The sequence below is a fragment of the Vulpes vulpes genome, chromosome 9 (genome assembly GCF_048418805.1).
Source record: "Vulpes vulpes isolate BD-2025 chromosome 9, VulVul3, whole genome shotgun sequence".
Taxonomy (NCBI): Eukaryota; Metazoa; Chordata; class Mammalia; order Carnivora; family Canidae; genus Vulpes; species Vulpes vulpes.
The window spans coordinates 97,721,451-97,746,969 of NC_132788.1; the positions used below are offsets into that span (position 1 = coordinate 97,721,451).

Genomic DNA, 25,519 nt, shown 5'->3' on the forward strand with positions numbered 1-25,519 from the left:
CTCCTAGGTGGGGGTCTGAGCTAACAGACCTGGAGGTGCAAGAAGCAAGCCTCAGGTGCCCTATGCCATTGTGGCATCCCATGTCTCTGCTCTGGGCTTTGTACCTGCTATTCCCTCTGCCAGGAGCAGCCTCCCTGCCTGCCTTTAATGATCAGGTGAGATCAGTAGAGAGTTCATAGGACTGCATTGCCTTTGCTGTGGTGTTCCTGTGTCTTTTGCTGTTTCCTTCCATCTACTCTATATCCTGTGCTGAAAATGTTTAACAGACTGGAATATCTCCCCTGGGTGTTCAGGAATCTTCTGTGTTCAGATGATATTGGTAAAAGCCAGGAGTCTTCAGAGAAAGGCCCTCTGTGAACTTGAGAGTATGTCACAGCTGTCATGGAGGTGTGTTGATGGCCCATAGTACTTACTGTTTTAGGTGTAGAGTCTGTGAATGTTAATACAGTGCCCTAGAAGCTACCTGCAGCCACTGCCCACTCCCATCCACAGCCTAAGCACTCACTGATCTGCTTTCTGTCTCTTTACTTTTGCATTTTCTGAAAATTTATATGAACAGAATCATATAATGCAGGATGTCCTATGTTGAGGTGCTTTTAGCCAGTGGCTTTGAGATTTGTCCCATGTTGTGTCCATCAGGAATTTGTTCCTTTTTATTTCTGAGTAGTATTCTGTTGTTACTTTGTCCACCAATTAATGGACGTTTGAGTTGTTGCTGCCTTTTGGATACTAAGAGTAATTCTGCTGTGCACGTTTTACGTAAGTTTTTGTGTAGACCCATATTTTCAATTCTCTTGGGTCTGTCCCTTGGAGTGGAAATGCTGGGTCATGTGGTAAATTGTGTTTAACCTTTTTAGAAACTACCAGATTGTTTTCCACAGTAGCTCTGCTGTGTGCGCTCCCACCAACGTGTTGGGTGTTGTCCTTTTTGTTTTAGCCGTCCTGATAGATGCATGTTATCACCCCGGGAAATCTGCCCTTCACTGATGATGAATAGTGGCTTTTCACACACTCATTTGCCACCTTGCAGGTTTTCTTTTTAGTCTCTGTCTTTAACCCAATCCCAAGCAAAAACTGCTCTAATGTTGTGTCTCCAAGGACCCAGCCAGGCCAAGGACCCCATAGCTGCCACGTTTATCATTCTGTGAATGTCAGTGAAGCCCGGGGGGTGGCGGTGGATGCTATCTGGTTGTGGCTTATAGGATGGGTCAGCTGGTCCTGAGTCTGCTTTGGGGAAAGTTTGGCCCCTGTCTCTGAAGCACAGCAACCCTTGTGCCGGCAGAGGCTGGTTTCTGGTCCTGGAGGAGGACAGGGGGCTGGAGAATGCCCCATGTCCAATGGCCTGGCAATGAGAGGTGATGTGCTTTGGAAGTGTAGGGTGGTTTCTAGGGCATCAGATCTTATGGGGTATCTTATGCTAGTGCTAGGTGTAATCTCTCAGGATGTTTGGAAATTCTGTTGCCCCAAGTTCACTGACAAACTGCTCCAGATGACAGAGTCCTTGAGATTTTTGGCAAAAGAGAGGGCTCCTGGTAAACAAAGTGTATGTGTAGTGGGGGGAGAATTCATGCGTGGCTTGTGTGGTCCCAGCTGGCTGAGCCATGTCTGCCTCATACAGCCACAGCCCTCATCTGAGCGACTAATGGACCCATGCACACCATGAGGCCAACCTGCTGGTTGGCTGGTTCTTCTCATGAGTCTAGAGAGCTGCTTCACCCATGTGGGGCCTATGGTGGACCTGACGGTCTGGGTGGGGAGCAGACAGGTAGTCACTCCAGATACCTGGTGTCTGGGATGTGGGGGGCCAGCGAGAGGGCCTCTTCTCACTGCAGATGGGGCTGAAGTGCAGGCCTGAGGACAGGCTCTGAGGGAGGTAGGAGAGCCAGACCCTGGCTGCCATCTGGAGGAGGCTGGGGAGGACAGTGGGCACAGAAGCGAGGGAGGTTTGGGGGCTGAGGGAGGAGGTTGTGGTGACAAACTAGGACCATGCTGGGGGGTGATATGTGCTGTACAGAAGATGGGTGCTCGGGGCCCAAGATGGGTGAGAAGAAGAGGTGCGACCCTCCATCTGGATTCATGTTCTTTCTAAAATTCTGACAGAAGGCTGATCTCTGAATAGCTGAAGCTTAAAGTATTTTGAGTTTTTAAGTATATTTTTTCTTGTGACATTTGGAAATTCCGCCACCCCAAGCTCAGTGACAAACTGCTCTGAAACTGTGACGTGGGAGCTGAGCAGGCCTTGGGCCCTGTCCTGGCAGGGTTTTTGGTGGGGGCTGGGGGGTGGGGATCACCTCATCAGCCTGCCTTCTGGCCAACAGCACTCATTCATTGCAATTCCCTTCTGAGGGTGTGTCTCCGAAGCAGGGCAGTCTGGGCTGATACTGGTTTGGGGAGAACAGTGAGGGGCTGTCATCTCCTGTGTCTCCACTCTTAACTCTTTTATACCTGGCCTCCATGCCGTCGAGGAACTCCTACTGATCCTTCAAAATCTTGTTCCAGTGACCTTTCCTATAATTTTCAGATGTATGTGTGTTTTCTTTCGCCTCTCCTAAAAACACTTACCTTACTCTTTCTATAACTGGGAAGTGAGTGTTTGGATTTCGAGATATCTTTATTGACGTTTTCCCATTTTGCTTTTTTGTAGGAGTCTGTTTCACTGAGACCATCAATCCGATTTCAAGGAAGTCAAGGGGTGAGTCTTTTTTGTCTTAATCATATCTGGAATTGTGACCAGTATTCTCTCTGGCCTGTCATGGTATGCTGGGCACAGAAGCAGACTAGGGGCAGCATTTTGGTCCCATCCATCTTGGTGTCAGGCCAGGCACTGTGCCGAGCTAAGATCTGCTAGGTTGGTCCCATGGCCAGGGACCACATCAAGAGGCTCTCTGGGGTAAATGCAACTTTTCTGTCCAGCAGAGCCTCCCTTCCTGTAGCCAATGCATAGCTGACTCGCAGGCCCCCAAATCTCTGTTCTGATCTAATCTCTGTGCTAATTCAAAACTGAAGTGTCCCAGAGGCCAGGCAGGCCTAGAGCTATGGCCTCCCCTGGAGGTAGTTTGTTGGTGGACCTGGGACCATAGATGTCTGATTTTGGTACTTGACTGCTGGATGGGGGGAGGGGCTTGTTATAGAAGCTCACCACTCCATGTTTTCTGAAACGTCTTTATTTCATTCTAAATGATCATCTTCCAGAAAAATTAGAGAATAAGAAAAAGGAAAAGTCCACAATCCTTGCCCCCCCAAGGCTTAGGACCTCCCACCACCCCCATATCCCTCATCCACCAAACATGCCTTGGAACGCTTCAGTTTTTTTTTTTCTTGGCTTTATATTGCAAATCTTTTTTTTTTTTTTTTTTTTTTTTTTTTAAATCTGAAGTGTTGCCACAAGTGGCTGAGTCAGTTTCCACCTGACAGCTGGGCGTCTGCCTCCTTATGGAGGAGGTCTGTGGGTTTCACCTCTGCCAGGGTGCTCCAGAGAGACAGCCTCTAGAGGATCCATGTGTCTGTGTATGCAAATGCAAAGATACCAAGAGATACATTGCAATGCATTGGCTCACGCAATTGTGGGGCTGATGAGGCTGAAGCCCATCCAGGGGCAGGCAGGAATGGGCACTGTGGTCCATAGGCGAGGTTCCTTTTTCCTCAGGGAAACTAAAGTTTTCCTCCTAAGGCCTTCAGCTGATTGGATGAGGCCTACACAGACCATTAAGGATCATTTTCTTAAAGTCAGCTGATCATGGGTGTCACCACATCTACAGAATACCTCCATCCAGATTAGCATTCGTGGCGTCACTTAGAGCTGTGGCCTGGCCAGGTGCACACATGAACTGAACTGACCATCATACCAAGACCTGTCAAGGTCAGCAAGATCCCCTGAAAAGCCCCAGACTCCCTGCTCCCCCAGTGCCTCCTCTGGGACATCTGCACCTCTGTCAGGCTCCTTCTGAGTCTTGTGGTAGTCTTCCCTTTATCTTCCTTGGGACGTTTCCCTAGGGGCAGAGGTCAGTATTGAAGGCAGGGCTCCCTGGGCTTGCTGCCAGACTGGCCTCATGGCGCCCTCTGGTGGCCAGTGGTCGTGCTGTGCCCTCAGTGGTCAGGGAAAGATGAGGAAGTGGATCTATGCAAAGGGCCACTGAGATCAGTGGCTTATCTAGTGAGCAGCATTTTCTGGTCATAAAGACACCACCTGGCCACTCACAGGAGCCACAGAAGCACCACAGAGTTCTCCCGGACCCTGCCTTGTATTGCCCAAATTTCTGTGCAAAGCCTGAGAGCCACATCCATGCAATTAAGGGTCCTACTACCTTCAATTTAGAATCATGCTTTACCTGCCTTTTTTTGCTTCCTGGATTTTCTCATGCATAACAAGAACCTAAAGGTTCTGAGGTTACTGAGGCCCTGTGCCAGAGTTCTGGCCAGGCAAGTCAGACCATGATTCTCCATAGGAGGCTATTCCCTGTGTAAGCCCGTGTGAGGGTTAGAGGGTGCCAGGTGGCAAGGAGGGGTGCTGTTCTTTCTCTGCTTGCTGTGAAGAGTCAGGCACTAGATCTACCCTCTTTGTCCTCTGGACCTTGTTCTTCTCTTCCTGGACTTTGATGGGATGCATCCCCTCATCCCTGCCAGTTGTGAGGAGCATGGCCTGGCTCTACACACATAGCAGACACTCTCTTTGCCAGGCTGCATCTGCATAGTCAGCCTGATGCCAGACGAGGCAGGGCACCTGGGCTCCCCCCTCCTACTTCTCCCGGGTACTCAGCTGTTTGTGCATAGCTGAGGTTGGAGGTGGAGCTGGTGAGGTAGGCTGGACAGAGAAGGAGTAGAAGGTCAGTGGGGGTGGGGCTGGGCAGGCTCTTTCAGTGTTCATGGTGCATGGGCTGATTCCACATTTGGCTCTTTGTAGGCTGAAGGAACTCTCTTTCCCAGAGGCCCATGAAGCGGACAGACTGAGACCCCATCTGCCAGCTCCTTAGCTTGGGGACCTTGGCCAGTTCTTTTCACCATCCCTCAGCCTCCTTGCCCAGGGGATGGGCTCTCTGCCTCAAGGGTCGTGTGTGTGTGTGTGTGTGTGTGTGTGTGTGTGTGTGTGTGTGTTAATGAGGCCTTAGGAGAACCATTGTCTGTCTTGTGGCCCAGAATGAGCTCACTCAGTTCCTTGTACACATTTCCCCTTGGTGTGCACAGCTAGCACAGGGCTTCAGCATTGAGCACCGCCAGGGGTGGGAGTCTGATCTGGCCTGGCCACCTCCCTGCCTGTGCTTGCAAGCACCATGAGAGTCAGGCCTGCCCAAGGAGGTTGTGGCATGCAGCTGGGCCATGGTATTAGCGGGTTCCTTGGAGTAACTAATGGCATGTGCCAAGTTGTCCTGTGAGCCATGTTGGGCCTCTAGGGTGCCATGTGCCAGAGCTAGATGTTCATCTTTGTTTCATTTGCTGTATACATGTTTGTTTGCATTCTCTGCCTTCTCTCAGATACTGAACTGGCTGAGACCTGGGCCCCTCTGCTGTCCACGGGTCCTTCTAAGTTGTTAACCTCTGACAGCTGGCGAAAAGCCTCTGCAGGGAAAGAGAAACCCCCACCTGGCCAGCCCCACCCTGAAACTCTTCAGTTGATGAAAAAAGAGAAGTAGGGTCAGTATCCAGGGCTGCTTAGGGTCTTCACATTTCCCTGTGCTGCAACAGGAGCCTGCACTACAGTTTCTAGAATGAGGTTTGGCAGGTCCGGTCAGAGATGTTTGACCAGTTTCTGTGTGTCTAAGAGTCATCTCTTCGGGAGCAGTTAGGGACGTAAATAAGATTGAGCCACTAGGGTGCTTGTAGCTGCGTTGTTTGTAACAGGGACAATTTGGAAACAGTCTAGAAAATTTTTGAAGTGGGGGTTTCAGAAATTGGGAGCCATTTACAGGAGGAGGGGTGGGTGTGTCCTCCTTCTACTGAGCTTCCTGGGTGAGTGAAAGCATGAAAGTGGCTCTTGAAATTCAAGCAGAGCTTAGAATGCACCCTTGGGTTGGTATTGAGGGAGTGCCCCTGGGTGAAAGAGGATGCTTTGCTTTTGGAAGTCAAGTTCAGCAATAGTAGTTCTCATTACCCAGAATATGTTTATTCTTAGGCTTCCTTGAGAAGTGAAAATAGCTAAGAAAATGTATGGCCTGGAAGTTCCTCTGACCAGAGAGAAGACTCTGGGCATTTGGTGTTTGGGTTCCTGTGTATGCCGGTTTACCTGAATAGAATATCAAGTGCTTCATCTCCCCACCCCCAGTTTTTTCCCCCAGGACTTGCTTTGTCTTTTCACAGCCCCCACCTGCACCTACACTGTACAGGAGGCCCTGCAGATGGGTGGGGGGAGGAGGAGGCAGGCTCTGCTTGGGACAGATTTCAAAGGGAGGAGCTCTAGCCAGGGACCTGTGTCCCGTCACAGGCCTCAGAGGCAGTCAGGGCTACCCAGGAAGGACAAAACTGTTTGGTGCTTCAGGTCTGTGCACACAAACACTAATTAGGTTTATGGTGACGTAACCTGGAGTCAGGGCTGACATCAGACACACCCAAATCTACGTGCTTAGGCCAGCTGAGGACCACATGGTGGCCCCCATGAGGCAGCTGAGACTTGGTCCAGAAGGTACATGCTCTGGCCGAGTAGGGCCGAGTTTCGGGCCACATCCTGGAGCATGTTCCAGGCTCTTCGCTGACACACAGAAAGCCATGCATTCCTAGGCTATTTATCCCCATCTGGCTAATTTCCCTGTCTGGTTCCTAGTGACTGGTAACCAATAACAAGCGTTGTTAAGGAGCAGCAGAGCAGCCTGTTAACTAGAGGATTCTACAGGCCATGGTAGTGCTGGGGAGGAGCTGGGACCAAGAGAATGGATCACAGCAGGCTCCTGGAAAACCTCCCTTCTACCTCCCTTCCTCCCCGACTCAGGTGCCCCCCACTTTGTCCTGAAGGATACTAGAGACCTCTTCCTCTGTCACGAAGAGCATCCTGTTCCCCTATTAGTCAGTTTCAAGCCTTGGGTTCCCCGACCATCCTGTGGCTCTGCACTGGAACTCCCACTTCCATAATGGATTTTGAAGGTGGACAGACACACCTGTGTGGAAAAGGTGTAGATGGGGTCAAGGGGTCACAGTGAAGAGCCCTCCCATAGCCCCCGCCCAGAGGCAAGCACAATCACTTTGCGGCTCAGGCCTCAACTCCTTCCCTCTTCTCAGGGGTAACAGCCCAGTGAGCATCATTGTCCTTGAGGCAGCCACTGTCCTGAGCAGACTGAGGTGGAAAATGCTGCCTGGGGAGGCCACATCTCCACAAGAGCCAAGATGGGATGAGGGAGAGGGTCAGGGGTAGGGTGGAAAAAGAGCCCCCCACGGCAGCAGGTGTCAGACTCCACTGGCAGCTGCTTTTGGTTTGCTGACTTTGTGGCACACAAGCTTCCTGCTGCATTCTGGGCAACTGCGTCAGTGTGTTTCTGGCTTTGGGTACGTCTCCTGCAGTGACCCTTAGCAGCCTGGGCTTTGGCATCTTGTGCAGTGTGTTTCCAGCTACTTCTATGATGGGGAACGAAAGTCACATCCAAGAATGGTTGAGTGGACAGCACAGGTGGCCACAAGTGTTGGACAAGGAGATGTCATGTGCGGGCAGGCCAGGGCTCAGCTGCCATATCTGGGAGCCACTCTGTGCCATGTTGGCTCTCGCTGTGCACATCCATGCCTCTCCTTGGGGTGGGGACTGACTGTATGCTGGGCGAGTCACTCAGTGTTTGGGGGCCAGCTTTCAGCGGGGTGCAAATGCAGGTTCCCTATGGATCCACACACCCACCACCCTGAGGGGCAGGATAGGGAGGCCATGAAGCCTGGTCAAGAGAGCAGTGTCCCTCCATGTGGCCTGAGCCACTGTGTCCTCAGTCTCAGGCCGAACTGCCCTAATTTACCTGTGACAGCTAAAGGGGTAGCTGTGACAGGGGTAGAACTCAGCTGGGACCATGTTCGATCCAGTGCTGATGAGAGGTGTTGGCGTCCTCACAACATTGGAGAGGATACAGTGCTTGGATATACAGAGGTGGTTTGGCAGCCCACGGATGAGGCCTGAAGGTGGCCTGCCCATCCCCTTAACCTCCATTTACCACTTGTGTCCCCCTTCTGTGTCTGCCTAGCTGTGGTAAGCTCCTGCACTCAAAACCCAGGGATTACTGTATGAGGGGTCACCACTGGTGACAGAGGGTTCTAGAAGCCCATCCTGCACTCCAGATATGGCCCAGCCATGAGAACATTGTATCTTCCTACCAGCTTCCTCCATAGCCCCCAGGACTTCAGCCTAGGGAGGGTTGACCTGGAATCCTGCGGTGTCCTCTGGGGGCAAGGCTTTCCCACCTGCGCTGAGCCCTGCACTGTGGCTTGGAGCATTGCTGTCTATCTTGTCTGCCAGCCAGGCTCTCCATCCCTTCTGCAGAGGCCCTGTCCAAAGTCAGGGTTACATTAACCAAGACATTCATCCTGTGTCACATGTAACTGTGTCATGGTTTGTTAGCAATGAGCCCCTCACCCCCCTCCTGCCTTGTTCTTGGCTGCTGGACAGTGAGTGGACATTTAGCTGGAGTCTGTATCCCACAGGGGAGCAAGTGTGCGATGTCTCCTGATGCCCATCTTTTTTTTTTTAATTTTATTTATTTTGAGTATTTTATTTATTTATTCATGAGAGACACAGAGTGAGAGGCAGAAACATAGGCAGAGGGAGAAGCAGGCTCCCCATAGGGAGCCTGATGTGGGACCTGATCCAGGACCCCAGGATCATGCCCTGAGCCAAAGGCAGACGCTCAACCGCTGAGCCACCCAGGTGTCCCTCCTGATGCCCATCTTGTCTGATTTCATCTTCATGCATGTCCCAGGCGAGATCTGCCCCATTTGCTGGGTAGGACACTGGGTCTTGGCCTAGATCAATGTGGCGTCCCTGTTTCCAGTTGTGTGTTCGGTGTTCTATGCTCCTCAAGCCTAGGTACCATCGCTGCTTAGAAAGTGCTTGCACATTCTCATTGTGTCAAGCTGTGGGGATGGTCTAGGGTCCAATGCGTGGGCCATCCCATGGTGTTGTGGACCTCTCAGTGATGTCTCCACTCTCCATGCAGCACATCTCCATCCCCCAGCCTGACTGCCCCACAGAGGCACGGACTTTCTCCTTCTACCTCTCCAACATTGGCCGTGACAGCCCCCAGGGCAGCTTCGACTGCATCCAGCAATATGTCTCCAGGTGAGGCCCCACCCGGGCCAGTGCCCCCTTCTATTTTTTCTTATTTATTTATTTATTTATTTATTTATTTATTTATTTATTTATTTAAGTAATCTCTACACCCAGCATAGGCCTTGCTCATGACCATGAGATCAAGAGCCGTATGCTGTACCGACTGAGCCAGCTGGGCCACCCCAGTGTCCCCTTCTTTTACACAAGCCTTGCTGCTGCTTTCCACATGTCCATGGCACAGGTGCAGGTCCTGGCCTGCTGCCTCTGCCCAGGGGCCTGGGTTCCCTTGTTTCTTCCAGGTCAGGATGTGCCGTGTGGAAACCAAGCTGCTCAAGTTAGCACTGACCCCATTTCCCAGCTGGGGATAGTGGGGTGGGGGGAGGGCATGGGCTCCTAGACCGTCTCTCCTTGTCATCCCAGGAGTTCACCTTGGCTCCTGGCCCCTTATCTTGCAGCCATGGGGATGTTCACCTGGACTGCCTGGGCAGCATCCAGGACAAAATCACGGTGTGTGCCACTGACGACTCCTATCAGAAAGCACGGCAGAGCATGGCACAGGCTGAGGAGGAGACACGGAGCCGTGGTGCCATCGTCATCAAGGCTGGAGGCCGCTACCTAGGTGAGGATGAGGCCTGGGACTCCTCCTGTGGGGGGCTCATGACTGTTGGGCAGCTGTGGTGGGGAGCAGGAAGGACTTAGGGCCTGTCCCGGCCAAGAGCTGGAATGGTGGGTTGATAGGTGCGGCCCCTAGCTGGGTGAGCCAGATGGTTTGTCAGGTCAGAAAGGAAGGTCCTGTTGCACTGGCTGAGTTGGCTAGGGGCTGTGGCATCTGTTAATTCTCTAGTCTGAATAAGAGCCCCAAGAACCCTAGGAATTCCAAATCCATGAGCCCCTCTCTTAGGATCTGGCCTCAGGAATCTCTACCCATCAGGGAGATAGACACATTTATCCACAGCAGGGCTTCAGTCTGTCCTCCTCCAGCCGCCACCCCTGCCTTCACCTGCCTGGTCGACTCTTCCCCGAGACCAACATGGTCAGTGGCAAGATGCAGATGGTGATATGTACTCTATGGCAAGTGCCCTGCTGCTGGGTTGGGGCCAATGAGGGGCCATCGGGTTGCAACTGGCAAGGAAATGTGTTGACTCCCTGCTGGATGAGAAGGCTCTGGCAGCTAATCATCTGCTTGGAAACAATTTTGGTGAAGTTGAGACACCAACAACATGAAAAGTGTTTACTTGTAGGAAGCTCCGTTCCTGCTTTAGTCCTCCCAGCACCTAGGCCCAGATAATTTCAGGAGTCATCAGGATTCAAGGCCAGGAGGAAGGGTGTGACCGGGTATTAGGTGTGAGAGAGGCACAGAATGGCATGCAGCAAACCAGGACCTTGATGGCATTGGGTCCTTTTTTCTTGTTTAAGAAAAGGTGGGAGGATTTCAAAGCGCCATCCCCCCTCCCCCCAGCCAGGAGTATGTGACTTCACTGGCTTGGCAGTGGGCTTGGCTCTGAACGAAACCGAGACGTCATTGCAGGAGTCCATTTGCCAGTAAATACTGTGTCCCGGTGGACGTGGCTATGCATGCTGAGGGAGCCTGTGCTCTGGGCTGTGAGCTGTTGCTGGGGATGGAGCCACCCAAGAGCAGCAGCCAGAATCCAAAAATGCTTCCCTTGTTCTCACCTCAAGGTGCAAGTGTGGACATGCATATATATCTTAGTAAATTTCTGGTCTTTTGGCCAAAAATTTGGTCAAAAATGTGGTTTCTTATACCACTTTCTTATACCACTTATACCACTTTGTACCACTTGTACAGCAAGAGTATTGCGGGGGTTTTGGTTCTGGTGGAAGCCCTTATGCCCTGGCCTGTGAAGCCACAAATGAGCATATCCCACTGTGTCAGGCCTCTCCTCAACCTTGCATTAGCCATCAGCTTGGTGTTCTGGAGACAAAGTCTGGTCCTGAGGATTCTGACAGCACTTCTTCCTGTGTTAATTTGACAAGTGAGATTTAAGGGACAAGAGAAAAACAAAAAAACAAGTCCTCACAGAGAGCTTTCTGGCCCAAGGACGGGAGGCATGCACTGACCTCACTTGGCCGTGCATGTTTCCTCAGTGGCAGTGGTGCTGTCCAGGGTGGAGTAACAGTTTCCGAATGGAGGCCCCTCCCTCCAGAGCAGTGCTGGAGTCTGTTTGCTCCAGGCTGCTGCCCCTGGGACTCTGAGCCATGTCTGCTCGAGAAGCGTTTGACAGGGCTGGAGCTAGGGAGCTGCTCATACCTGGGGTCTCCAAGAAGCTGCCCAAGTGGTCCGATTCCTTTGTTCACTCATCCTTTTTCATAAAAGAGAATGGGGGATCCTGGGGGGACAGCACAATGCTGTGATATGTAGGCTCTGGGGGCACCTGCCTCTTGCCATTCAGGAACCCCACTCTTTTTACTATCAGCCCCTTTTCCTGGTGTGGTTGGGCTGCCCATGATGAAGTCTTGAAGTCTGTGAAGGCTCTGAACACACTTCTGTTTCCTATAGTTCCTCCTTCTGACACTAGAGGCTCCACAAACGCCTGATGAACTGTGTATGGTCAGCAGATGGTGCTCTCACTTTTGTTTTTTTAAGATTTTATTTATTCATAGAGACAGAGAGAGAGGGGCAGAGACACAGGCAGAGGGAGAAGCAGGCTCCATGCAGGGAGCCTGACGTGGGACTCGATCCCAGGACACCCCAGGCTGCAGGCGGCGCTAAACCACTGAGCCACCGGGGCTGCCCTGGTGCTCTTACTTGTCCTGGGTCCCCACCGAGCAGGCCAAGCTGGATAGGGCTTGAACTGCCTTCCCTGGAGCTGTTGGCCTTCGGTGGGCATCCATGCACTTGCTCAGAACCTGGCATCAGCCCTAGGCAGAAAGACACAGAGGCCACCCCCTCACCCCCCTCAAAACCCTAATGCCTTGGCTCTTGTTGCAGGTAAGAAGGTTCAGTTTCGGAAACCAGCCCCGGGGGCTACAGATGCTGTGCCTTCCCGGAAGCGGGCAACCCCCATCAACCTGGCGAGTGCCATCAAGAAGAACAGTGTTGGTGGCATTATCGGGGGCAGCGGGGTGTCTCAGAGGCCTTTCCGTGACCGGGTGCTGCACCTCCTGGCGCTGAGGCCCTACCGGAAGGCCGAGCTCTTGCTTCGGTTACAGAAGGATGGCCTGGCCCAGGCAGACAAGGATGCGCTGGATGGCCTCCTCCAGCAGGTTCGTGCTTCTTGCCTGGGGCCAGGTTGAGGGTCCAGTCAGCCTCTGCATAGGGTCTGGATACAGGGTGGGCTAGGAAGGGCTCTTCCCGGGGATCTCTTCCAAGATTCTCAGCCTACCTCAGAGCCTCAGCCTCCTGGGTTAGGGTGTGCTTAGGGGTGTCACGGACATGGCACTAGCTAGCCATGGTGGTTGCTGTCCAGTGGCCATGAGATTGGCTCCGAGTAAGGTCACACCCTCCTCCTCACTGTCTGCTGACACACAGGCAGCAGGCACAGCACGGAGGATCCTAGACTTCAGGTGCCTAAGGATTTTAGAATCACTCAACACATGTGTGAGTGAGCAAGAGCTCAGGCTCCATGGTCAGGAAGGCCTCCTGCTGCTCACCAGCGCTGGCCCTGGGCAGGGGCTTTGCTTTTGGACGCTCAGGCTTCTGTGTGTGGCTGCGGCTTGACTCCAGCACCTCTTGAGGGCTGAGCTGGAGGGAATATGATGTCAGCAGATGGAACCTGTTGTTATGGAACAGTTCAGGCTTTAGAACAAGAGCTGCAGGCCTGGCTGCTTTCCCTAGGCCCTTTCCTGTCTCCCGAGCCCCTGGAGGGAACTCAAGGACCCTGGGAAGGTGAGCAGCTTGTTCTGGCTTTGCCGTGTCAGCAGGGCCATGCAGATATGTTGGAGCCCTGCTGTGAGGCTCACATGGCTGGCTGTGGACAGTCCCATCTTGCGGGAGAGGTATGGTCGAACCTCCAGTTCTGTCCACCAGCTTACTTGCCCCTCTTGCACCCCGCCTCAGACACTCTGGGCACGCAGACAGTGCAAAACACACATGTTGTGATAATCAGTAGTTGTATCTGAGGATGAGCCACAGAGTTGGCTGTCCCTTATGTCATGGGGACCCTCGCCCCGGGGGCTCCACTTGCCAGGAAAAATCTGTATGGTTTTGGCCTTTAAATTTTTTTTTTTAATTTTTATTTATTTATGACAGTCACACACACACACACACAGAGAGAGAGAGAGAGAGAGAGGCAGAGACATGGGCAGAGGGAGAAGCAGGCTCCATGCACCGGGAGCCCGACGTGGGATTCGATCCTGGGTCTCCAGGATCGCGCCCTGGGCCAAAGGCAGGCGCTAAACCGCTGCGCCACCCAGGGATCCCGGCCTTTAAATTTTTTTAATTTTTTTTTTATTTTGAATGCATGTGCAAGCACAGGGGTGGGGGGCAGAGGGAGAGAGAGAATCCTAAGCAGGTTCCACACCCAGCACAGAACCTGACACAGGGCTTAATCTCATGACCTGAGATCATGACAAAATCAAGAGCTGAATGCCTGACCAGAAGAGCCACCGAGGTGCCCCTGGATTTGGCCTCTTGAACCACTGTCCCTCACTCAGGTTGTGCAGGTGAGGACCAAGCTGCACAGTTTCTTCCTCTGAGCTTAGGAGTTGGCTCAAGGCCTGTTAGAAGATAGATATGTAGCTTCATGGCTCAGAAGTTTGTTTGTTTGTTTGTTTGTTTGTTTGTTTGTTTTTGGCAGAGGGGCTTGCCAAAGCATCCAGAAAGCTCCAGAACCAGGAATGATGTTGCTAGGGGACTTGTTTCCTTGGAAAGTCACAGACGTCAACCTTATCCTTGGGATAAGGATAAGGATTTTGGAGACAAGGGAAGCACAGCAGAGACCCTTCCCCTGGGCTGGAACTCAGAGAAAATGAGGCAGGGCTGGCTAAATGCCGGGTCTTTAGATGTGAGCCAGTACTGAAGACAGAGGCCTGCCGCTGAATGTGCCTGCAGCACATACTGCTGTCCATTCAGGCCACTATCAGCCCCTATCATGGCATTCTTGGAAATGCCCTTGCTCCCACCTTCCTCTCTCGCCCTGTTTGTGCCCAGAATAAAGAAGAAGCACATGAGCCCCTCAAATGCAGAATGTGAAACTTGGCTGACCGAGCACACAGATACAGCTGAGATTTACCCTCTGAGCAATCCTCAAATGCAGCAGGAACGCCAGGCTCAGTTTTCCGAAGAAGTGGGGATCTGTTGGTACTGATGTCGCTCTGCCAGGGGTGCCTGCTTTTTTAACCTCTGAGATGCTGTCGTTCCCAGCCCTTTCCCAGAACCAAAGAGGCACTGTGCTGGGCTCTGGCTTCTCTGGTTGATTCGGATTCAGCAGCCTCCTGTGGGGAAGCTTATCTGGTGTCTGTGGGCAGAACGTCCTTCCCATGTCTACTCTGATTTCTTCTGAGTGGCCCCATCTGCTTTGTGCTTGTGTATTTACTACCAGCTTGTCCTCCCCGGCAGTTGTGGGCAGTAGCAGGACCCCATCAGCTTGAGGAAGGGAAAGGTCTCGGGAGATACTGTGGGCTGGGCCTTGTCTAGGCTGGTCATTTCTAGCCTCGCCCGAGTGATCAGGGATTCCGATGAGCAGCACAGACAAAACCACACTCCTCAAAGGCACCTTCTCTTTTTCTTCTGTGAAAACATCCAAAGCAAAGATTCAAAGCATCTGTCTCTGGTGCTGGCGGGGCCTCAGAGAAACCCGTAGGCTCATTCTCTGTGGGTAGGAATGTTGATGGGTAGGTTGCTCTTCTGGAGAGCATTTTAGCAAGATACATCAAGAGCCATAAAAATGTTCAGAGCCTTTGACCCACCCATCCCACTTCTGGGAAGCTGGCCGAAGGAAACCATCGGCATGGAAAAACCTGCACACAGTGGTGTCTGTTCATGCTACAGAGAAACTGCAGATGGTGTTGCATCCAACAAAGGAAAAATCTGAGTAACTCACAGTGCAGATGCTTGGTGGAATGTTACTTGGTCATTAAAAATGCTCCCTGTAGAAACTCTTATGACCTGGAGTCCCTTTCAGAAGCCTGTGACAGTGAAGACCAGCAGTTGCCATGCCTACGTTCCACGGCCGTGTGCTAGAGGCCTAGTGAGATAGTCACCAAAGCACCCGCTTTGGAGCGGGGCCTGAACTTCTTCAAGCACCCTTAAGGTCAAAGTTCTGAGTCCATCTTTGTGGTTTTGGAGACAAGCTCAGCCTTCATTAACCAGCCTGAGTAGGGCTCACTGTTTTCAGGGAAGATGGACCTAGCTTGGTCCCTAGCAGCCCCAGCTCCCCCACCCTCCACCATCTCTGCCACAGGAGTGCATACCCAAGAGGGGGGTGTCAGTCTGTTAAGGGTGCTATAACAGAATTACATAAACTGGGTGGCTTATCAACAACAGATGTTTGCTTTTCATGGTTCTGGAGACTGGAAAGTCAAAGATCAAGGCACCAGCAGACTGGGTGTTTGGTGAGGGCCCCTTTCCTGGTTCATAGACTGTCTTCTCCATGTGTTGTCACATGGCAGGAGTGAGGAGGGAGCCTCCTGGAGGCTCTTATAGGGACACTGCTCACATTCAGGAGGGCTCCATCCTCATGACCTAATCACCTCCCAGAGGCCCCACCTCCCAATACCATCATTTTGGGTGTTCAGATTTAACATGAATTTCAGTTGAAATATTTCAAAATATTCAGTACATAATAGGGGAGGCTGGTGATGGGGTCCTGGAAGTATAGATGACAGCAGCTGGCGCCACCACCTGCCCCCTCCCCTACCCCTCCCCCCCCGCTTTGGAGCAAGCCTGTCTGCCAGCAGCTATAAGACATATGCATCAGGATGTGGTGTTCTGATCCTTTTGCATCCCAAGGCTTGCTGCCCCAGTGTGCAATGGATTTGGCGGGGGTAGAGGGTGATGTCCTCTTTGCCCTGTGTGTCTCTATCCCCCCACTCTCCATCAAATGCTTTCAGTAACTTCTGCCTCTCCTGGGCTTCTGGCAAGGTGATCCTGTCTATGTCTTACAGGTGGCCAATGTGAATGCCAAGGATGGCACATGCACGTTGAAAGACTGTGTCTATAAAGACGTGCAGAAGGACTGGCCTGGCTACTCAGAAGGGGACCAGCAGCTGTTGAAGCGGATGCTTGTCCGGTAATGCTGCCTCCCATGCCTAGGCATGTCCCCTGGTTCTGGGGCGGATGTCATCCTGAGGATGTTGGGGTGGCCTTATGTGGTCCCAAAGGCCACAGGCCCTTGAGCAGGATGGAAAGATCTGGGAGACTTTGGCAGTCTTCCTATTTCCTGGGATGCCCTGGTGCTGAGGCAGCCCACTGTGGCCTCCTGTTGGGGGAAAGGCCAGTCCCTGGTGATGGAGCAGATGGTTCAAGTCACTGTCCTGAACACTAGAATGCCCAACAGAGGATTCAGTCCACCCAGCCTGTTCCACGCTTCCTTTCCCAACGAGCTCCTTTCCCAAACCTGCACATCCCCACAGGCTTCAGCTATAGGCTGCCTCCTTAAAAAGAACCTTTCAAGAACATGAAGCAGAGAGAGACAAAACAATACTCCCCACAGGCGTGATTAAGTAGCATTAATTAAACACATTCCCTCTCAGATTAATTGGGACCTGAGGTCAGGAGTGGCCTTGGTGGCTCAGGGGAGGAGTGGTTAAGTAGGCCCCTGCCTGGCTCAGGCAAGCAATTAATGATTTCCTTCTCAATTGATGCCTGACTTGGGAGCACAGGCTGTGAAGTGCCGTTCAGAGCAGGCTGATACACTAATTAGTCTTTAAATGATTTCTCAGGGACTTGAGTTATTTATGAGGTTGGGTTTTTTTTGAAGTTCATCTGTTTAAAACAGTAATTGCATGTAGACTTGGGGCTACTCTTAGGTGAACCTGGGGTTTCTCCTCAGCCTTGCAGGGCACTCCTCCCCAAGCCAGTACCTGCTTCTGAGCCAGCCTAAGGTCACCACTCTGGGTGTCCAGAGGTCCTGGGGAGGCTGAAGAGCTGTTTTCAGCAGAAGACCGCTCCTACCCCTATACCCTCTCTGGTGTCTCCTGTTGCCCTAGCTAACCACGTATAGGGCCTTGGCCACACTGAACTCTCTAGAAGGGGCGTGGGCAAGAGCAGGTAGCCTTATTGTATGTTTGTGTGTAGGTGGGGTCAGTTAGGAATCTTGGCTCTGGAGCTTTGTGTAATTCTGGGCTCATATTCCTCCCTGCTCCACTGAGTGAGTTGCTAGGACACCTGTGAACTCAAGGCACTCTGCTTTCTCCTGGGCAAGTATGGTGTCCCTCTTTCTGTCTGCACGGGCCAGCTTAGGGATCAACCGTGCCAGAAACCGCTTGTTGCCAGCAGCATGTATTGTCCATGGAAGCTTGAACCAGTTGGTGTGCAAAGGTGAGGGTCAACATCATCAACGCCCGCAGACACACTGGAGGTCACCTGAGCCACCTTTCTGTGCAGCTTATTTTCTTTAGGTTGTCCCCCTCTCCCTGAAGAAAGCCCCATTTACAGTGGTTCTTGAAGCCTCATGGCAAGAAGGAAAAATAGGGCCTTGGGGTATTTCTGCTAGTGGGGACCAGCATCACCCCAGAAGCTGGGCCACCTCCTTTTCTTACAGTTTGTTCAAAATTCATACCTGAGGTTAAGCATGTTCATGCTTCCAGGGTCTGCCTGGGCCCCTGGGGCTTTGCTCTGCTCAGACACCCTCTTGCGGCATTGTTTTGATCGTTTGTGCTTCAATTCCCAGTGTGTGTAGCTGCTAAGGCTTGTCTGTCCCAGGTGTCTAGTGCAGGATGAGGCCTCGGCAGCTGTGCCCAGCCCTATAGTCACTGCCCTCAATGCCATCGCCGCCACCTGCACTTGTCCCAGCCTTGCTTGCCCGAGGGCAGGTGTCTGCACCAGGTGCCAAGCCATGGCCACCAGCCCCATCACATGTGCTTTCCATGGACTTGGTAACCTATATTACTGTTACTTTCTCTGCTTTGACTTCTCCTTGTCTTTCACATCCAACTCCAAACTTCCCCCGGTGTCCCATGGCCTTTTGTCACTCTCAGCAGATCAGAGGTCCTGCAGGTTCCCCCAGGAGCCGCTGCCCTCTCCTGCCAGTTCTCCCATTCCTGGGTCTGCAGTTCTGCCTTGGTGCCCAAGGGCTGCAGCTCTCGAGGAAAGAACTTCAGGAGGTCCCTTTGCCATAGTGCGGTCAAATCGGACTGACAGTTGGTCAGGTCTGGACCTTCAGCTCCTGAGGACTTTTGCCTTCATGTGGAAGGCCTGGACCCCAGGGCTTGGAGGTTGCATGTCGGCATGGTCACAGGGTTACCTGGCAGGTGCTCAGGGGTGAGTGCGTCTGTCCTCACAGCCTGAAAACTCAGCTCATCCTTCTTCTTACTCTGTGTGCGCTCCTGAAAAGGCTTCCTGTGCCCCATTACATGGGGTGGGACGTGGGAGGCATGGGCCGTGGGGTGTGCTCCACACACTGTCTGCCTTCTGGTATTACCCATTGTTGTGGTCACTCTCTTCAACTTCTCCCAGCCCATCTCTTCTTTGCTATTGTTTATGGTTTCTACTAGTCTTTGGTCTTGTTTTGTGTAGCATCACATTGTTATTCCATGGGGGTGATGTTATTTTATTTTTAAAATTTTTATTGTTGAAGTATAGTTGATATGCAGCGTTATATTAGCTTCCAGCATGCAGCAGGTGGTTGGACAGTGTTCACCCCAGTAAGCGTAGTCGCCATCTGTTACTGCACCACAGCCACAGTGTCATCACCTACATTCCCTGTGCTGCACCTTGGGTGCCCATTCCCGTGACTTCCTTATCTCAGAACTGGAAGTGTGTACCTCTTCATTCTCTTCACCTATTCTGTCCATCCCCCCCATGCCTCTCCCCTCTGGCAGCTACCAGTTTTGTTCCCTGAACTTGAGTCTGTTTCTGTTTGTTTCTTGATTCATTTTCTTTCTTAGATTCCACACATAAGTGAAATAATGTGGTATTTGTAGGACTCACTGCACTTAGCATTATGCCCTCTAGGTCCATTCACATTGTTGCACATGGCAAGATCTCATCCTTTTATATGGCCGAGCAATGGTCCTTTGTTTCTGTCTCCCACATCTTTTCATCCCCATCTATCAGTGGACACTTGGGCTGCTTCCATATCTTGGCTACTGTAAACTAGGGGTGCTTATATGTTTTTGAATTCATCTTTTATGTTTTCTTTGTGTAAGTACCCAGTCATAGAAGTACTAGATCATATGGTATTTCTGTTTTTAACTTTTTGAGGAACCTCCATCTGTTTTCCACAATGCAATCAGTTTGCATTCCCACCAACAGGGCACAGGTTCCTTTTCTCCTCATCCTTGCCAGCATTTAGTTCTTTTTGTTTTTGTTTTTTTAAAGATTTTATTTATTTATTTTGAGAGAATGGGAGAGAGTGAGTGAGAGAGCACAGCAGGGGGAGGGACAGAGAGAAAGGGAGAAGCAGCCTCCCCACTGAGCAGGGAGCCCAACCCAGGACTCAACCCCAGGATCCCTATCATGACCTGAGCCAAAGGCCTATGCCTAACTGACCGACCCCCCCGCCCAGGCACCTCAGTTCTTGTCTTTTTGATACTAGCCTTTCTGATTGGTGTGAAGTGATATATTATGGTTTTGATTTGCATTTCTCTTATAATCGGTGATGTTGAGCATCTGTCCTGCATCTGCTAGCCATCTGTATGTCTTTGGGAAAATGTCTCTTCAGGTCCTCTGTCCTTTTCTAAATCAGATTATTTGTGCTTTTTCATGTTGAGTTGTCTAAGTGCTTTATATGTTTTGGGTATTGATCCCCTAGCAGATGTATAATTTGCACATGTCTTCTCCTGTTCATCAGGTTGTCTTTTTGTTTTGTTGATGTTCCCTTGCTGTGCAAAAGCTTTTTGTTTTGATATAGTCCCAGTTGTTTGTTTGTCCTTTTGTTTCCCTTGCCCGAGGAGGCAGATCCATAAATATGTTGCTAAGGTTGATATACAAGACATGACTATGTTTTCTTTTAGGAGTTTTGTGGTTTCAGGTCTCACGTTTAGGTCTTTAATCCATTATGAGTTTATTTTTGTGTCTGGTGAAAGCAAGTGGTCCAATTTCATTCTTTTGCATATAACTGTCCAGTTTTCCCAGCACCATTTATTGAAGAGACTGTCTTCCCTATTGTATATTGTTGCCTCCTCTGTCATGGATTAATGGACCATGTATGTGTGAGTTTATTTCTGGTCTCTATTCTGTTCCATTAATACCTATGTGCCTATTTTTTGTGTCAGTACCAAGCTGTGTTGACTATTATAGCTTTATAATATATCTCAAAATCTGGGATTGTGATGCCTCCAGCCTTATTTGTCTTTCTCACAATTCAGTGGTGTTAACTACATTCACAGTGTTGTACAACTACTACTTCTAGCTAATTCCAGAGCACATACCCCAAAATGGAACCCCATATTAGCAGATAGTCCCATTCCCCTCTCCCAGCTCCTGGCAACCACTAATCTTTCTGTTTCTATGGATTTGCCTTTTCTGGATGTTTCACATCAGTGGGATCATACAGCATGTGGCCTATTGTGACTGGATTCTCTCACTTAGTGTACTGTTCTTAAGGTTGTAACATGTATCAGGGCTGTGTTCCTTTTGTGGCTCAGTAATCTGTTGTGTGTGGATATACACACACATTTGTTCATTCACTCATCTGTTGATGGACCCTTTTGTTGTTTCTACCTTTTGGCGATTGCAACTAGTGCTTCTAGGAGCGAACATTTGTGTACGAGGATTTGTATGGACATAGATTCTCAGTTCTCTCAAGTGTAGAAGGAGGAGCGGAGTTGAGGTTTTTGAAAAACTGCCAAAAATGTTTTCCACAACAGCTGTACCCTTTTACATTCCCACCAGCAGCACACAAAGAGGTTTTCCAGTTTCCCCACTTTCTCACCAATACTTGTTATTTTCCGTTATGGTTTGGTTTTATCCTAGCCCTCTTAGTGAATATGAGGTAATATCTCGTTGTGGTTTTGATTTGCATTTTTCTGATGACTAATGATGTTGAACCCTTTCTTATGTGCTTATTGGCCATTTGTGTATCTTTGGAGCAATGTCTACTTGAGTCCTTTGTCTTTCTGTGGATGTTAAGGCTGGTGTTTTGTTGTGGATTTAAAGTTTTCATCTGCTTATAGAGTCTCTCTTCTCTTTAAAATGCATTTTCTTGTCTCTGTCTTTTGGGTCCTGACATGTGTTACCTGGAGGCCCAGGGGCAGCCCTTCAAGGCTTTCCTCTGAGTGGCTCCATTTCCTCAGGAGGGCCGCTGAGGTTTCTTGGAACCTCCGTGGGCCCTTCTGTTTCTTCAGTCTCCTGAGGCCACACCTCTGTCCATTCCGTTGTCCAGGTGTGCCTGGAGCAGCCTTCTGGCCTTCTAGAGAAGGCTGGGCTCCTTCACTCCTGAACACACTGGGTTCCTTCCCCACAACCCCAGAACATAGTGGGGACAGCCCTGCAGGAGCCCCTTCACTGTGGTCTCTTAAGACTCTAACCCCAGGCCCGTGAGGTTCTGTGGCCTGGGGCCCTATTTTCTTGGATAAGACAGTCACCACATCTGTTTTCAGCATTAGATCACGCTGCTCCCTTTTCCCCTTGCTCCTTCAAGCGTTTTTAGTGGAGCCTAGAAAGAGCAGATGTAAATGCCTCTGGTTACTTCTATGTGGCTGGCCAGCAAACTTGAAGTACCCATCTTGGCCACATGTACTGTGTTACCCGGGTGAGCGCTTGCATGTTGCAGACATTTTTTTCTATGGCTCTCTTTGCATTTGGGGCCACCATAGAGGGGGCAGCAGCAGTGGTTTGTAATATGACCATCAATCAAGGAGGTCTGCTCTGCTCATCACTGATTAAGGTCCGTGCAGACATGGTCCCTGCAGCCCCAGACCCTGCAGGGTATGGAGCACCCAAGGTACCACGCACAGTACCAGGCTGGCTACTGGGTTCTCATGAGACTTGCAGCCTCTAGGACTATGAGACGTGCATCAGAGAGCAAGCAAGAGACCGTGCAAGCCACGGTCACTAGTATGGCCTCCGTTTGCCCTCTGAGTGTCGGAGTGTCTCTTCCCTCTCCCCGCCTGCATCATTATGCTCAGGTACTGGTAGGCCAGTGGCTGCCCCATTATCCTTAAGGAGGTATTGTAATGTTGACTCCCAGGAAAGTAGGTCCTGAATCCAGGAGGTCTTCCTGTTGTGCCAGTGCATCTTAATCCCCTTCAGAATTTTCTAAAGTTTCTGCAGTAAGCATTATTATTAGGATGAATGTTTGTTTGTTTTAAAGATTTTATTTATTTGAGAGAGTGACCAAGAGAGAGCACACACGAGCAGGGGTAAAGGGAGAAGGAGAGGGAGAAGCCAACTCCCCTGCTGAGCAGGGAGCCCGATGTGAGGCTCGATCCCAGGACCCTGAGATCATGACCTAAGCTGAAGGCAGACGCTTAACCAACTGAGCCACCGAGGCACCCCTGGAATGAATGATAGCTTTCAAAAGGAGAGGCCAGTGCCCTAGTGTACCCAGCTCCCACAGGGACATAGCACAGAGCTTGAATATCTTGTCAATTTTACTTGGGTCCCTAGTCTCCACAGTAATGGGTGTTTAGATGAGTGGGAGGTCCACTGACCCTTCTCTGGGTGCGACAAGACACTAAATGAGCAGTCCTCCAGGCTGTGGATAAATCTAGGGTGGGATGTGTTCAGCTGCCCTCTGCCAGCCGTGTCCTGTAGTACCCCGTGTACTCAACCCTGCTCTGGTTCGACAGCAGGGCCCACCCCAAATCACTGAGTGTAGGTAGGACAGCATGGTGTCAGTGGAAAGGCAGATGGGTCTGGCAGTGCCCTACTGGTTGTGGAGCCTTACAACTACCCTACATCTCCTTCGTAGGAAGCTGTGCCAGCCACAGAGTGCAGTTGGCCTCCCTGGAGACCCTGCTGCCACCAGTCCTCCCAAGGAACATGGAAGCTCAGCCTCACCCCCTCAGGTAGGAGCATTGGGCAAGGATGTGACAACATGTTGCTGGTGGTGGCGGCGGTAGTTGTGAGGGAGGAAAGTGGGATAGGAGCCAGCGGGCCAGACCTGACCTCAGTGTTTGGGCAGCCCATTGCATCTGTGGCTCATAGCTGGGTATTTTCTTCAGTGAGTGAGCAACTGCCTGGCTTTCCCCAGACTGGGGACCTGGGTCTGGTTCCCTGGTGCAGTTCCCTCGAGTACTTATGAGAGGTATGTGCAAGGAGGGCAGTCTCCCAAATCACGCTGAGCTTTGTGCTCTCTGCACGGCAGGCACAGCAGATACACACGCTGGGACTGTCATGAAGATTCCATAAAATCAAGCGTGCCAGCTGTAGGCACAGGCCTTGTGAGTGGTGGCTACTGCCGAATTGGTGAATAATCAGGAGGGTGCTCAGGTGGCCCCATCTGTATGCTCTGGCTCATGAGGCCCTCATCCCAAGACCCTAATTTACCTCACTTTTCTCCTTTGCTGTTGAGGCTCCCAGCCCATATCCAAGGCCCTGAATCCTCCTTGTGGAGAGGTCAGGTCTGTGCCTGCCCTGGCTCTGGCGCCGAAGTAGAGGGCTAACAGCCTCCTTATCCTGCTTCCCCATGATGGTGGGCCTGCTGCCTACCATCCTGCTCTCTCAAGCCACTTCCCAGGGACCGGGCTATCCGTGTTCTGGCCTTGCCTCACATGCCTCAGCCTTCTCACTTATGAAGTGGGGATGCAGCCTGTACCATGTCACAGGATTGCCTTGAGGATCCAGGTAGTCGTGGGTCTGGTAGGGGGTGGGAAGGGAGTCCCAGCCTGTGGGGCTGCCCTGTATCCTTCAGACTTGGTTCTGTCACCATTCCCATCATCTAGGAACGATGCCAAATGCTGAGACATTTCAGACCAGTCCCCGGAGGTGGCCCTACTTGAGCACTTTGCTGGGGGCAGTTTGGCTGATGCTGCCCCCTTCTTGGATCCCTCCTCAGGGTGGGCTGAGCCTAGGTTAGCAAGGGCCTGGCTGTTTTCAGTGTGCCCCCTTGTGGCCAGAGGAGGCCTTGCAGGCAGGCACTGATTTTCCTGGGGCCTCATGAGTTCCAGGGTCAGCCTGTTGCTCCCCAGCCACTTCTCAGGAGACACCAGTGGCTCCACAGTCTCCCTTTTAAAATTGTTTCCCTTCCATTGTAGAAACGAACACAGCCTCCTGATTTCATCGACCGCCTGACCAGCAAGAAACCCAGGATATCACATTTTACCCAGAGAGCTCAGCCTGCCATCAATGGGAAGCTGAGTGCACCCCATGGCCGTGAGGCCCTATTGCCTACTCCGGGCCTGCTAGCAGGGACAGATGCCCACCTGCCTCCACGGTTGGAGCCCCCAAGGGCCCATGACCCTCTGGCTGATGTCAGCAATGACCTGGGCCACAGTGGCCGGGACTGTGAGCACGGGGAAGTAGCTGCCCCAGCCCCAACTACATGCCTCAGTTTGCCCCTGCTGACGGACTGTGCCCAGCCCAGCAGGCCCCATGGTAGCTCATCACGCAGCAAATCCAAGAAGAAGTCCAAGAAGCACAAAGACAAGGAGAGAGCAGCTGAGGACAGACACCGGGCCCGGTTGCCAGAACACATGCCCAACCCCCTTGGAGCCCCACCAGATGCCCCGGGTAGGTACCAGGAGGCAGGCCTGGGGTCAGGGACTCTGTGGGAGGACCCTGCTAGGAGCCTGAGCTGCAGTCCACACCCACCATTGCGCAGGGGGCGCTGCGCCACCCCATGAACCCTTATATTGGCACACCCTGCACATTCAGCTCCTTTGCACCTTGTCTTCTAACACAAGGTTGTCTGTGCCCTGGAGCCTTCTGCGGTCCTGCTATGCCAGGTCAGTGCCAGGAGCACAGAACTGGACTGAGCTGAGGTCCGTGGGAGGAGACCATGTACCGGGAGAGCAACTAGTTCCAGGCTCAGCTCTGGCTGCCCTGAGGTCCCAGACACTGAAAGGGAGCAGGATGGGACTGGGGTTCACAGAAGGCGCAGTGGGGTGCAGTACCTGGCTGGAGAAGACCAGCACTTGGAGCCACAGGGCCTCGTGTAGCCTGCTGACAAGTGAATTTTTCAGCCTGTGGAGACTGGGTTTGGGAAGCTGTCCATATAACAGCAGGCTGTAGGAGTCGGAATGAGGTCACGTAGCAGGTGAGAAAGCCGGAGGTCGAGAGATCTGGGATCA

At 51.7% G+C, this 25,519-nt stretch overlaps 1 protein-coding gene across 1 annotated transcript in view; it reads left to right on the forward strand.

Annotated features, from left to right (window-relative positions):
- The window catches only part of ELL (elongation factor for RNA polymerase II), a 77,373-nt gene that overhangs the window by 44,602 nt on the left and 7,252 nt on the right, over positions 1-25,519 (forward strand). Inside the window, exons 2-8 of the mRNA XM_025989612.2 lie at positions 2,645-2,692; positions 9,111-9,232; positions 9,679-9,842; positions 12,174-12,448; positions 16,289-16,413; positions 23,200-23,296; positions 24,485-24,959. Coding sequence (XP_025845397.1) covers positions 2,645-2,692; positions 9,111-9,232; positions 9,679-9,842; positions 12,174-12,448; positions 16,289-16,413; positions 23,200-23,296; positions 24,485-24,959 — 1,306 coding nt within the window. The remainder of the gene's footprint in view (positions 1-2,644; positions 2,693-9,110; positions 9,233-9,678; positions 9,843-12,173; positions 12,449-16,288; positions 16,414-23,199; positions 23,297-24,484; positions 24,960-25,519) is intronic.